The 13,066-nt window shown below is 42.0% G+C and overlaps 1 protein-coding gene across 1 annotated transcript in view; it reads right to left on the bottom strand.

Moving 5' to 3' along the window:
• kirrel3b (kirre like nephrin family adhesion molecule 3b) overlaps positions 1-12,858 on the bottom strand; it is a 64,612-nt gene extending 51,754 nt beyond the window's left edge. The window contains exons 1-3 of the mRNA XM_061073456.1: positions 12,846-12,858; positions 12,251-12,400; positions 7,180-7,329 (exon numbers count right to left, since the gene is read on the bottom strand). Coding sequence (XP_060929439.1) covers positions 7,180-7,329; positions 12,251-12,400; positions 12,846-12,858 — 313 coding nt within the window. The remainder of the gene's footprint in view (positions 1-7,179; positions 7,330-12,250; positions 12,401-12,845) is intronic.
• Between the last annotated feature and the right edge of the window lie 208 nt (positions 12,859-13,066).

Below are 13,066 nucleotides of genomic sequence, written 5' to 3'. Positions count from 1 at the left end.
GAAACAGTAATCTTAGGCTGTGTCGGTGTCATGATCGACCAAATGAACTGTGCAAAATAAAATGGAGGGGAGGAGGGATGAAGATGAGATGAGGAGTGGGGGGGATGCCAGAGCTGTCAGAGATGTGCTGTGACTGCTCCGTCACAGCGCAGCCATGTGCAGCTGGAAGAGCTGCTCACCACAGATTGGGAGGGTGCTGACATTGCTGCTCGCCACCCAGTTGTGCTATGTATCTACAGTATGTGTTGACGTGTTTGTAAGGACGGGATGCGAGAAATTTGAAACTCAGGATCATGACAGGATCCCCGGTTGGAAATAAAAATGGTTATTTCATGGATCTACCAATTATTAGCCCTTTTTAAGACTAAACAAGAGGTTATTCTCCAAAAGTTGCCCCTTCATCGCTCACCCCAAGTTGCATCTGTCGTACTGTTAGCACAGATTCGCACTAAAAACTAGCTAAACACCTGGCCTTACCTGAATCAGTATGCCACCCAGCCCTTAGTCCAGGTAATGTCTCACCTTGATTGAAATGCCCTTTTGGCGAGCTTTCCTTTTGTGAGACCCTAAAAGATGCTCCAGAATTTGACAGTACTTCAAGACTTAAATCGAAAAGGGCGCATGACACACCTCTGCTCATTGACCTCCACGTGCTACCCAAGGCCACCAGAGTCAAATACAAGTAGCAAAAGCAACTTCTGGGACTGAGTCCTCTTGGTTTCTCCAAGGAACTGGCATTGCCATTATAGCAGACAAGGCAATCACCGTACAGACTGTTGCTATGCAGTTCTTCAAGAACCTCCTAAAGACTAATCTCTTTAGAGAGCGCCTCCTCTCCTCACTCCTCCCACAGCTTACACGGCTAACTCGCACTTATTATTCCGTTTCAATGCACTTTACCTGATCTCCTGATTTGTCTTGTTGAATACATTTAGCACTTAGCACTTACTTCGAGGTCTACTGTGCTGGAGCTTAAGTTGTGTTCCTCACTTGTGAGCAACTTTGGATAAAAGTGTCTGCCACATGAGTAAATGCTAATGTTTTACATTTGTCTTCATGTCAATCATTCCCTTCTGTCAGCTGAAGCAAACCTGTTTACTGTGTTGCGTGAATTTAAATCAGCTCGGTACCTGTGCACAGTTGGTATTGTTGTACTGCAGAGCACGGATGTATTTGCATTACTTCTCTTCCTTCTGTTGAGATGCTGAGGGAAAAAAAAATATCCTACATGCAGTCTGTCTGCCATAATCACACACCTGCTCACAGTCCCTCTGATATCATAGTTGTAGTTATCACTCCGTATCGTGTTTCAGACAAAATGGCAGAAAAGGCAGTTTAATATAAGCACTACAGTCGTATTTTTCTCTGAGAAGCAATGCCGTTTAGGACACCTTATCTCTCCCTGTGCTTCGACTTAGATGCATGGCTAGACTGAAATTAGTTTTTGTAAGAGACAAATAGGTTAAGTCCACTGAAGGCCTTCTGAACTCGTTGATGGAATATAGTGCGACATAGTGGCCCAGAATCTGGCTCAATCCACTTATCAATCAATCAAATAAAATTGTATTTGTATAGCCCATATTCACAAATCACAATTTGTCTCTGGTAGGGCTTTAACAAGATGTGATATCCTCTGCCCTAACACTCAACAAGAGTAAGGAAAAACTTTAACAAGAAAAACCCTTTAAACAGGATAAAAAGAACGTAGAAACCTCAGAGAGAGCCACATGTGAGGGATGCCTCTCCCAGGACGGACAGAAGTGCAATAGATGTCACGTGTAAAGGACAACATCAGTAAAGATAAGGGTGTTTGCACTATTGAGCACTTTGTAGCATAATAGAATGTAAATTAATTGATAGAATTTTGTCAATAATGATCGAGTATCTGAGTATATATATTGTATATCAAGCAATCTTGTTGTAAATATAGTCCATGGTCAGCAGCCACCATGTTCATGATCCCCCATCATGATTGGATGCCACTATAGTCCACAATCATTGTCCACTGCCGCTATCAGGATCTACCATCAGCTGCCACCTCGTGGTATGCACTCACAATTTCAACAGCAACACTCAGTAAGAAGGATATAGCTAATTTATAGTATCTGAAATGATTTAAAAAGGTAAGCAAAAATATGTGCATCTACACAGTACTCTCACAAAAAGCTTACTGCTCTGTTCTGTGATTAACAGTGAGGTAATAGAGCTAACACCACTCATTAAGTGGAGGACTAATTAAAGTTACCTCTATCCGTGCTGAGCTGTCACACAGCTCTACAGAAGCTTCTCTGAAACACTGCAGTTTCCATCTCAGTAATCCTAGCTCAGGTGAACAGACAAACAGTACAGAGCCACTGCTTTACTGAGATATTTTCCCCTAAGAAGCAACAACAGCCAAACTGCATTCATTTTTACATAGTCAGGACAACACTTTCAAACTATGTCTTTTATTACAGACCCATCATTAGTCAGCAGTTCCCACTCGCTGTGAACAGCATCACTGGTTAAATTAGCAGTGAAAGAGCTCACACGCTCTCAGCAGAGAGCAGAGTGAACGCCACGGATCGTGGTTTTGACAAAATACACATTCATGGACTGTGTGGAACAGTCTCTGTCATGTTTTCAGAATGAGAACTTCTAATTCCTCAGGAGAGTCTTTCTTTTCCTTTTTTACTCTGCCCTCAAAGTTCACTTCCATTACTAAAAGGATGGCAGCATGATCCTTGAAAAATAATGAATTCAGACTTAGCCACAGAAATGGCTGATTCAGCGTTGGCAATTGGAAGCAACATTAACAAAGGATACCCTTGGGCTTTTGTGTACATGCATATTGTCGCTGAAGCACGAGTCCAAAACATTAACAATGCAGGAAAGGAAAACAACTAGCTTGCACACAATGATCCATCAACACTGTTTGTTAGAGGACCAGCTCACACTCTATTTATTAACTGCCTGTCATTTTGAAAGATCTTGTGGAGGGTTTCTGAAGTTTCACCCCCCCTGCAACAACTGCATGTACAACTCATTACAACAATGAAGGCTACGAGGTTTTGGTTAAAAAATAATGGGGTCAAATATAAAACTAACAAAAAGCTGTGCTGGAAAGCCTGTCATCCCCCAGGAGAAATAGTGTGTATAAAGGGGACAAAAGAAACAAACTCCTCTTGGCCTCACACAACACTTCACATTGCCGTGAGCTTTCAGTAAAGGGAAATATTTTCACCAGATCAAGAGTCAAGCTTTGTAACCACTGGTTATTTGCTTTGAGTAAGATTAACCTCTTAAAGCATTTCCCAACTTCTGCCTGATCACAGTCCGTATGTGTGTGCCCCTTGTGTCCCGGTGCTGAGCAGAGCTTGAACATAAGAGAGGAAATTATGAAAACGTGTCAAATATGTATCTAAGGCTAAGCCTTGCTAAAACACCCTCGCTTGCCCTTGAAGTGAAAAAACAACAACATGAGTAATGCGTAGGCTTTGAGCCTTAAATTAAACTGAAGGTCAGTTTATGTGAGAAAACCTGCATTTATTACACAGGGGTAGCAACAATTCCGCTGTTTTTTTTTGTGTGATAAATCCTATTGACCAATTTGTTATCTTTGGTGTTTATCTTTGCTAAGTACCTGATGGACCTTTTTTATACTTCAATCTAGAGAGATTACATTGAAGCAAAAAGTCTCTCAGTAATACTTTGCAAATTAATTGTGTATCCTTTCAACACACTAAATTAGGAAAATGTAATCATCAAAGAAAAATCCATGCCTCTGCATTAACGAGAAATCTTTCGGTGACTTAAAGAGAAGAAAAAGATAAAGAATAAGAGAGTGGAAGAAACTTCCAAGACTCACACTGAAGGGAGAGGATAGAGTCAATACATGCAGCTACATTTATCTCCACCATGGAGATTGTGTTTTGTGTCTGTGTTTTTTTGTTATCAGGATAATGCAAAAACTACTCTGTGGAGAGATGGGAGAGGTCATTCTCATCATTTTTTAAGATAATAATTCACTGATCTTACTTACAGATCCAAATGAACGAGATCCCTTGTATCAATACACTCAGAAGAACTTTTCTTTTTTTCGGTGGGGGGCAAAGACCTTTTTGAAAAAACGATGACCTCCATTCCCTTTGTTCTAGTGGTCCCAAACCTAAGGTAGAAAGATTAGAGCAGTGGTCTGGCGCAGTTCCAACTTGCTGCGAGGGCTATAATTAGCCTCAGGGGTATTTTTTGGACCGAAAAACCTCAATTCTCTTCCTTCATGACTAATTCACAAGACCTTGATTCTCCTTTGGCATCTGAGGCTAAGCCTGCAAGCCATGTAAACGCTCGGATGGCCGAAGTTCATTGTCAGGTTTTGTTGTCAGAGCTTGTTGATGGGCACAATCTCACTATTGTTCCTAAATGTTGGAAGATTGTGGCTATTGTTTTCCTCTTGTTAATTTCATTACATATGACCTTAATATTAAAATATATAAAACAATTTGAAAGGCATTCACTTGGCTACTTCAATATGTTCTTGTAGTCAGGGTCAATGCTGCCGCATCGTTTAAATCACGTGACCTGTTTGTCTTTCAAGGACAAACTCAGCAAGTCCTTAGAATGAAAAGCAAAGAAAATGGAAAACATGCAGTTTTTATTCTTTAATAACGTTTTTTCTCTGTATTAGAAAACAATATTTGTGTTATGTTATTCCCGAGCCTATCTAAGTCAAGAGGAGAGTTGTCCCTCTGATACGGCTCAGCGAGGAGTTGGGGCTGATATTGACTTATAAAAGATGGAGGATAGAGTTTTAGATTTATTCTGCTGTCAGCTTGGAGGAGGGAGGTGTATGTGTGAGTGCGTGTGCACTGGTGGGCGTACATGTAAGCTTATTGTGTATATGCCTATGTAATTGTGTGTGTCTGTGTGTGCACGCTTGAGTGTGTGCGTGCACAGGTGTGTGGGGCCATAGCTGTTTTCCAAGTCGATAGACACTCTCCGTCACCACTGGAAAGTAACTGACAGCTTGGTGTTTGCAGGGACACAGGCCTTGCATATATTTCCTCCATTACCTTGTGTGTAAGTCAGGCTGGATTTCCACCTGGGAAGTGCATTCTGGAGTCAACCTTGGCCCGGCAGGGGATTAAACGCACACCTACTATCCAAGTTTTATTGCAAGAAATATTAAAACCCCCTCACATTCCATCCACACTCAACAAAAGGCATTCTCTTTCTCATTGCTGATTACTCATTTAAATACAGTGGGGCCAAGTACTGGACTTCCTGCTGCTGTATGTTTTTTGCAGTCCTAAGAAAAGCTTTGGCAAATTATTTTTTTGTTGTTGCTTTAATTACTTTGAGTAGTCAGTGTGGGGCTTGCCAAATTACGAAAGCACAGTGAGAAAGGGATTCAAACCAGAACAAAGTATTATTTGCATCCACTGCGTATGGAAGCTATTTGCATGGGAAAGTTTTCACACAAGTTGGCCTTGTCATACTCATATGCATACTCAAATAGTTTAAAGAAATGGGCCTGATATATGGTATTTGTGCAGTATTAATACTAAAACTTAAAATGCCCTTATATGCCTTTTGACCACAGTCGAATTGATCAAGTCCATTGACAATGATTTTCCCTCCTCTACTTGAAGCCTTGATCCAACAGGCAAGGTTTTCTGTCAGAAGCTCCATGTCAGAGCAGCTAAATGCCGAATAATCAGAGTGAGCCCAGAAAGATGGACAGTAGCAGAAGGTAGGGAAGTGCAGTCGTAACAGACATTTTTAGCTCTCCGTAGAAGTATCCATAATTATTCACTCATATCCATTTGCAGGAGAGCTTGAAAGCCAGAGAAATGTTACGCCGCAATTTGTCTCCCCTTCTCCTTTTTTCTCCTGCTGCCTTCTCCCCTACAAATCGTTAGTTTCACTTTTCATTAGGCTGGATCAATAGGGCGGATCAGTCGCTCATGGCGAGGATACTGCGCTGCAGACACCCCTCTCTCCCTCTCACAAGCCTTTTTTCCCTCACCTCATTCTCTTTTACTCTGTCAATGACTCCAGTGGAGCATCTGAGGTTCAAGAGAAGAAGCAGGGAACTTGAAGGGGCCTGGGAACGAGACGTGAGTCTGCTCTTGTTAGCCAGCCGGGCAGGAATGGCAAAGGTGAATGAAAACCCATAAAGATAAATTAAGAGCTTGCAACGACTCAAGGTTACAGTAATAATGGAAATGGAGGCTGCAAATGTTAAGGTCTGTAAAATAAAGTCATATTGACACCGGCTGCCTTATTGAAACATTTTAATCGAAATACATCTTGCTGTCTCAGGATTTGCGGTGGACATTTCATGAGAAAGCTGAGAAATAAGATGCTCTAGGATGGAAATCACAGATTTGTGAACTACCACTTTTTGTCCGAGCTCTGGTGCTGCTTCTGCCCAGTGCAAAGTATCAAGTCAGACTGGACAATATTGCCTAAACCTTTATCAAGATAAAAATGTTCATATCCGCCGATATCGATAATTATCACATTAGATGTCAGATTATTATTTCTTTCAAGTTTAACGAAGGCTTTGCTCTTGGTTGTGGTTTTCAAGATCTTTATGAGCAGAGATCCGCAAACACTTGGGAAATCTGATGTTGATCAATTATGTTTTATACGTCCTCACTGGGCACAATGCATAAGCAATATGTCAATATTTATTGAAAATTTGCTAAATTGCTATTAATGAAATTACATTAATAATACACAATTGATATTGACTTACCCGACCCTTTGATTACAAGTGTAGATTTGGGTTAAATATTTGACTATGCTGTTAGTGGGCTACTTATCCTTTTCTCCTCAAGACACCTGTATCTCCATCTCAGTGTGTTGACAAATGAAAGCAGAATTCAGATTTGGCTACATTTTTCCCAAAGATAGAATAATATCGAAAACTTAAATAATATGAGTAATAAGTATTCAAAAACACATTGAAGAAAAACTAAAAAACTAAAGAGTGGGTGAGAAGCAGGTGGCACATGCGGTGAAGCCATCTCCATGTGTGGCTTTGAACCACAGTTACTGGAGGTGGTTGCTGCCAGTTCATTGATGTTGTTTGAAAAGTGTGTGTGTGTGTGTGTGTGTGTGTGTGTGTGTGTGTGTGTGTGTGTGTGTGTGTGTGTGTGTGTGTGTGTGTGTGTGTGTTTATTTTGGACTCACCCAGCACGGTGAGACGGGCGGGACGGGACCTCATGGCCGCCTGGACGGCCTGGCACTCAAACACAGCGTCATCCATCAGCTCCACCCGCTGGATACGCAGATGATGCTCTCCTGAACCATGGTCGCCAATCACCGTGTAACGAGGATAGCCTGCAAAGCACACACATTTGTTTGGTTAGTTTTAATCCTGGTCATAAACACAATCCTTATTTTTATTTGTTAAAAGCAAGATGGTAAAGTTGTCATTTAAAAGCTTTGCATACTTTCAGCAACAACAGAATCCAACAGAAACACAGTCGCCTTCTGAATAGACGCAGTTTATTATCATGCAGTTCCAATCAGTAAACACGTTTTAATTGGTAAAAAAGCATGTGCCAATATTTCATTGCACAAGCATGTTGAGTTTAATTGAGCTGCATTGAAATAGCTCATTGGTGAGTAATAGATTACTTTATAGGTGAATGTATTTTCGATTTTGATTGCTCATTTGTTCCTTTCCTCACAATGCATTTTTAATACATGTTTTATAGGACACCTGGCACGATAAGGAGATGCTGTGGAGGATGCTTCATTCTGGAGAATGATGATTTTACTGCAACCGTAAACGGGAGCAAACTCGAGTTTGAGTTGTTTCAGTGTTGCTCTGTGAAATGATTTATAGTTTAATAATGCAAGAAAGCAGAGCAATATCCATGAGACCTGGGCATTTTAGACAAGTCAGGCGAGATATTTTTGAAAATATCCCCTTAACTATCGTCAAAATATGCATTGCGAGTGCGCTGTGAAGTGCATATCTCCGCTGGGGCAAATAAGCAAGAAGAAGAATGTGTTTGACTGGGATGCTTTATGGGGTATTCCTCATGCGTTTGGATTTGCTCTTCTCAGATTATCCCTTTTCTCTTTCTCTCACTCCATCTTTCTAATTATTGGGGATCCAGTACAGTGGAGTGAAATGAGAATGTCTGCTGGTAAAAAATTACACACAAAAAAAAAAAGAACGCATAGAATTTCCAGACAATAATTGCTTTTCCCTCCAGTGGTCTTTAAGTGATGGATCAATGATGGGACTGGTGGAGAGGATTTTGGTGGAGGATTTTTTACAGCAGAACAAGGCCAGCCTCACTCTAACTTTGTGCTTTGTAAAAAATAAAACTTAATTCTTTACACTCACTCACTTGTCATTTCCTCCCCCAAAAAAATAGTCCATCAGTATCCATCCAACCGTTGTGTCAATGCCAACAAATGTTGGAGAGAAAAGTATTGATTTCTCAGTAACAGCTAGCCAATGACTCATGTTCACTTCAGAGATCTCCAAACACTCCAGTCTTTCACTGTAAAGATTTTACAGGCTGGTTATATGTTTTCGTGCTCAAAACAAACTGGGCAGGCGTATAACAGCTTTCAACTCCTTGAATATGTCTATGGCAAAAAGAGAACACTATGCTCACAGTCCAATTTCAGACTGTTGCTTCATTGAATCCAGTTGCCTTTAATAGAGCATGAAGTGGGCTCATTTCATGCTGGTGGGGTGAGTAACAGCCGATTAAGCCGCTCTCTGCATTTCATCCACCTACTGGTGGGTCTATCCTGTGGGAGGACAAAGGACTAAACCTAATTATTACACCTGAGGAGAAGACATGGTGAGGGAGCCTAAATAAGCAGTGAGCTAACAAAAAGATGACATGTAAGCTGCACCAGTGCATTGTGGGGAAACAATGATGTTTATAAATAAAAAAAACTAAACGTATCCTTTCTTTGAATTCCCTGGCTATGATGTGTCACACACATGAGCTATGGCCGGGCTCCGACGAAACAGGTTGTAGATGTAACAGGGTTAATAGGGAGCTGGTCACAACTAAAAGCTTCCATTATTAATATTAATAACCATTGAGTCAAGAAGTGCTTTCCATGTGTTCGTGCTCAGAAATGGTGCCTTAAATAGAGGAAGCACCATTATGCCCACAAGGTCACCAGGAGAACCATTCTGCTTCAATTTTATTTTCATTGATGAGATTCAAAGCAATAATGCTATTGCGGATCACAAGGGTAATGATCATTGCACATTCTGAGGGAGGTGACCTTGATTTGACTCCACCTAGCGAGTCTTTAAAATGCCTATCCACGGAAACAGAGATGAAATCATGTTCACATTCAGTTTTTTGCTCGTCTTAATTGTAGCAAGGTATAAACTATGCAGATTTCTGTTACACAAACAGATGATCTGGCCAGTTACCTCATCTGCGCCTCTGGCAGTCTAAGAATAATTTTGCTGTATGAGGACATGGCTCTGTTCCAGTTTCATCTCCCTGCATTAGCCGGATCCAAAAAGGAAGTCATCTGCATTAGTCGTGGATAGTAAGTGATATAAATGTTATGATCTCATTTTCAGAGAACGTAAACATACCGTAATATGATTCTGCCACCTTATGAGCACCTTGATGATGTTTTTTGTCAATAGGCCTGAAATGGTTCTGGTACACATTAAGACTGATCGTTTGTGCACATTTTATATGTGCCTACACAGGGCCATTGATCATAGATCTCAGCGACTTTCAAAGACAAAATATGTTACCCAAAGCAAACAATGTAAAATAGGCCCATTAAGGAGTAATGAATCCATCAGGCAATGGATTCTTGAGGTCTCAGTCCTGAGGCTGGATCAATGGCGTAGTGCATGTGTGTGTGTGTGTGTGTGTCAGTTAAGACACTTGAGGCGTGGCCTAGTGATTTATAGACTTCGCCTACAAAATGTTTCACACAGTGTAACCACCAGGGGATAGAAACAGGTTAGCTGCAGCTGTGAACAGGTGACCGGTGCTCAATCTGCTCTCATGAGACGAGACTGAAAAGGTGTAATTGTCAGCTTCTCTCCTCATGAGCACATTCTCCGACGTCCTATGTGGCATAATGTACACAAACACGTCTTCCTCCATTTTAGCGTGCATGCACCGGGAGAATTCACTTATAGCTGCTCCGGCTATTGTCGCCAGCGTCACGCCTGGCAGATAACATTCTTTGTCATGCATATGCATGGCATTGATTGGTATGTTCCGAGCTGCTGTGGGCCCACTTCACTTTCCTTTAATTAGAGTGGGAAAAGCGCAACACAAAAGGGAGTGAATAGGAAAATTCAGGGACAGATAGGAATCATTGGCTTTTGTGCTGTGATTTCTTGCACTGAATGGTAAAAGTGTTCCCTCGGTTTAATCACTGCTCCCGTGAATGGAAACAGGTCCCAGGCGGAGCGTGCCGTTGCCGACGCAAGCGCCTTTCTATGAATAGCCAAGCAGACCTATATTATTGAAATGCTCCATGCAACATTTGATTCGTTGCACTTTTTATGTATACAGTTGCCACTTTCCTTTCATTGTGTACATCTTAACGTGGACGGACCTTCACTCGTTTTACTACTGCGTGCACTGCTTGTTTATGTAGGCAGGGGTGATAAAAAGGACAGCTGTGGAGCACTTTTATTTTGAAAAAGTGTCATCCGTCTCAATAGAAGGCACTCAGCCGCTGTCCGTATCACGCCGTTGATTTTAGCAACCTATCTTCTCCGGGCAGGCAACTATTCCTTCTCATAGAACCCCTGTGGGTTTTCTAAACAATTTAAGAGAGAAAGATCACTTTGACTCCGTATCTCGGGCCTGGTTGTGGAGAAATGCAGTGTCAGGACTATATACTGCATTCTGTCCATTACTGTTAAACTATTCACATACGTGTTATAAAAGGTTGATCTACCGTAGTTTCCTTTGAGTGTTGTTATCCAACCTCCTCTCGTTTTTTCTCTGCATCCTTTCTCCCGTAGTTGCAATGAGATTTCTTTGTCTTGTCTTGTTAAATTAATAAAATACAAGTGGATAAAACAAAGTCTGCATCTGCAGTTTCACTCTGACCCGAAATAAAATGGTGCTCCGTCCTCCACCCTCTCATTCTCTGTCTCTTGCAACCAGTAAGCACTCTCCTCCCTGTCTGCCCCCTTTTATTCCAAAGGAGACTCGGAGGCTGCAGGACCATTGTTTACTGCAACCTCTCAGCCTCCCTAGGGCCAGATAAGGACGTGAAAAGGGAATAGGATGGCTTTACTGGGGCTCTGTCAGCCACTGAGGTTTAATTACAGACCGCATCAGTGACAGGGAAGCCCTCTAAGAGTGTTTGGTAAAGGTCAGAGGGTAGAAGATCCTCAATCTCTTGTGGAATACATATTTAATCATTCCTGATCATCAGAGACTTTAGTGTTTAAAAAACCGGCTGAGGCTGGATACTGGGTCGTTATGCGTTGAATTCCTTGATGGTCACAGACTGAAAGGTGTTTGAGGTAAATTAAAAAGCTCTCAAACAAAGCCTGTGCCCCTGCAGAGTAATACATACTGCTGTGTTTTGGAAGAATTTTAATGACAATTTCAATAAATGATGTGGGTATACATTACTTTTATAGATTTCTCTATTCAATATAGCCCAGTGCTTAAAGAGGTTGTAAATGTTTATGTTGGGGAGTGATGTGTATCCTTGAAATTCATCAAGGTCAGGGATGTACATAAAGCCTCGATTGGTGGAACAACAGGCTCCTAAATGACAGCGCAGCGATCACTTTTACTCCAAATTAAACAATTGAAGCGCTTACACATGAGGTGCAGTGTAATTAGAGGAAGCCGGCTACTCTTCAAAGAGCCATTTTGCAGCCTGAGGCACCAGAAAGACCACTGACACCACTGATTTCACATTTTCATTCGAACTTTTGTGCTTCTGTGCCAAACGCACTATAAGGGATTTTTGGTCTGCATCAAACACAAAGACAGAAATGACTTTTTGATTCTGCTGTTGTATGATGTAATTGCACCACTTGTAATGTAATACTCCTATTGTAGCACGCCATTATGAGGCCTCTTTTATCTGGCTACGGAGTGATGTATTTGGCAACGGGTCAGATGTTGACATGAACAAGCTTTTGGATGAGAAAAATCTGCCATTTGATTATGACAGTTACTGTGTATTACCCAGTGTAATTAATGGAGGGGAAATGAGAGTGATAGAGAAATACAGGATGACGGGGATAAATGCTGCTTCTTACCAGCGAGGTCTCTGCCAACTCCTAGCGCCAGGCCATCTTTGATCCACAGGACCACGCCATGGTAACCAGGGATTGTGCACGGTAACGTGACAGGCTGACCCGCCACCACCACCAGGTCCTGTGGCTGCTGGGAAAACACGGCCTCTGCCCCTGGAGAACAAAAGAAGAAGCAAAAGGGTTAGATCTCCTTAGAAATAGCATTTACAGAAAGTTCAAGATCGAAGAGGAGAGTAGTTGAGGGTTTTACAAAGAAAGAAAAGTCTAACATCTGCCAATTTAAGTGTTAAACTCACGTTGAAAGAACCCTATAGGGTGATAACATGTGTGGGCTATTCTTAGACTCGTCAAGGTACAGAACCGAGCCACTGTACATGTGTCAGAGATGTCGGCGCGGCGCCAGGACTGAAGAGCGCTAAGAGACAGCCGTCACAACTCAGCTTGGTTCATTAACGAGGGATGTCACTGTACAGATGGGCTGGGCCCGTACACACCGCGGCATATAACACAATCTTATCTGCCAACACTGCTCTAGTGGCATACATTAGCTCAAGTTCACACCCATGTATTGCAACTGTGCGACGGCTATTAGCCGCACTCCTCTCCGGCATGCTCCGGCAGAAAGTGGACTGCAGTGAACTCCATTAGAGGCAGAGGGTGTGTTAAATGGGGGAGGGGGGGCAGTTTTGTGGATCAGAGTGGAGGGTACGGAGTGGTGCTGATGTGAGGTTAGAAACATTGGCAGGCTGCCTGTCAACCAAAGCCCCAGCACAAACACACATTCATACAGGCAGCCTGATTTTACAAGCACACATTGCA

The sequence above is a fragment of the Limanda limanda genome, chromosome 6 (genome assembly GCF_963576545.1).
Source record: "Limanda limanda chromosome 6, fLimLim1.1, whole genome shotgun sequence".
Classification (NCBI taxonomy): Eukaryota; Metazoa; Chordata; class Actinopteri; order Pleuronectiformes; family Pleuronectidae; genus Limanda; species Limanda limanda.
Note: the sequence above shows the minus strand (reverse complement) of the source record. Positions and strands in the feature narration are given on the sequence as shown.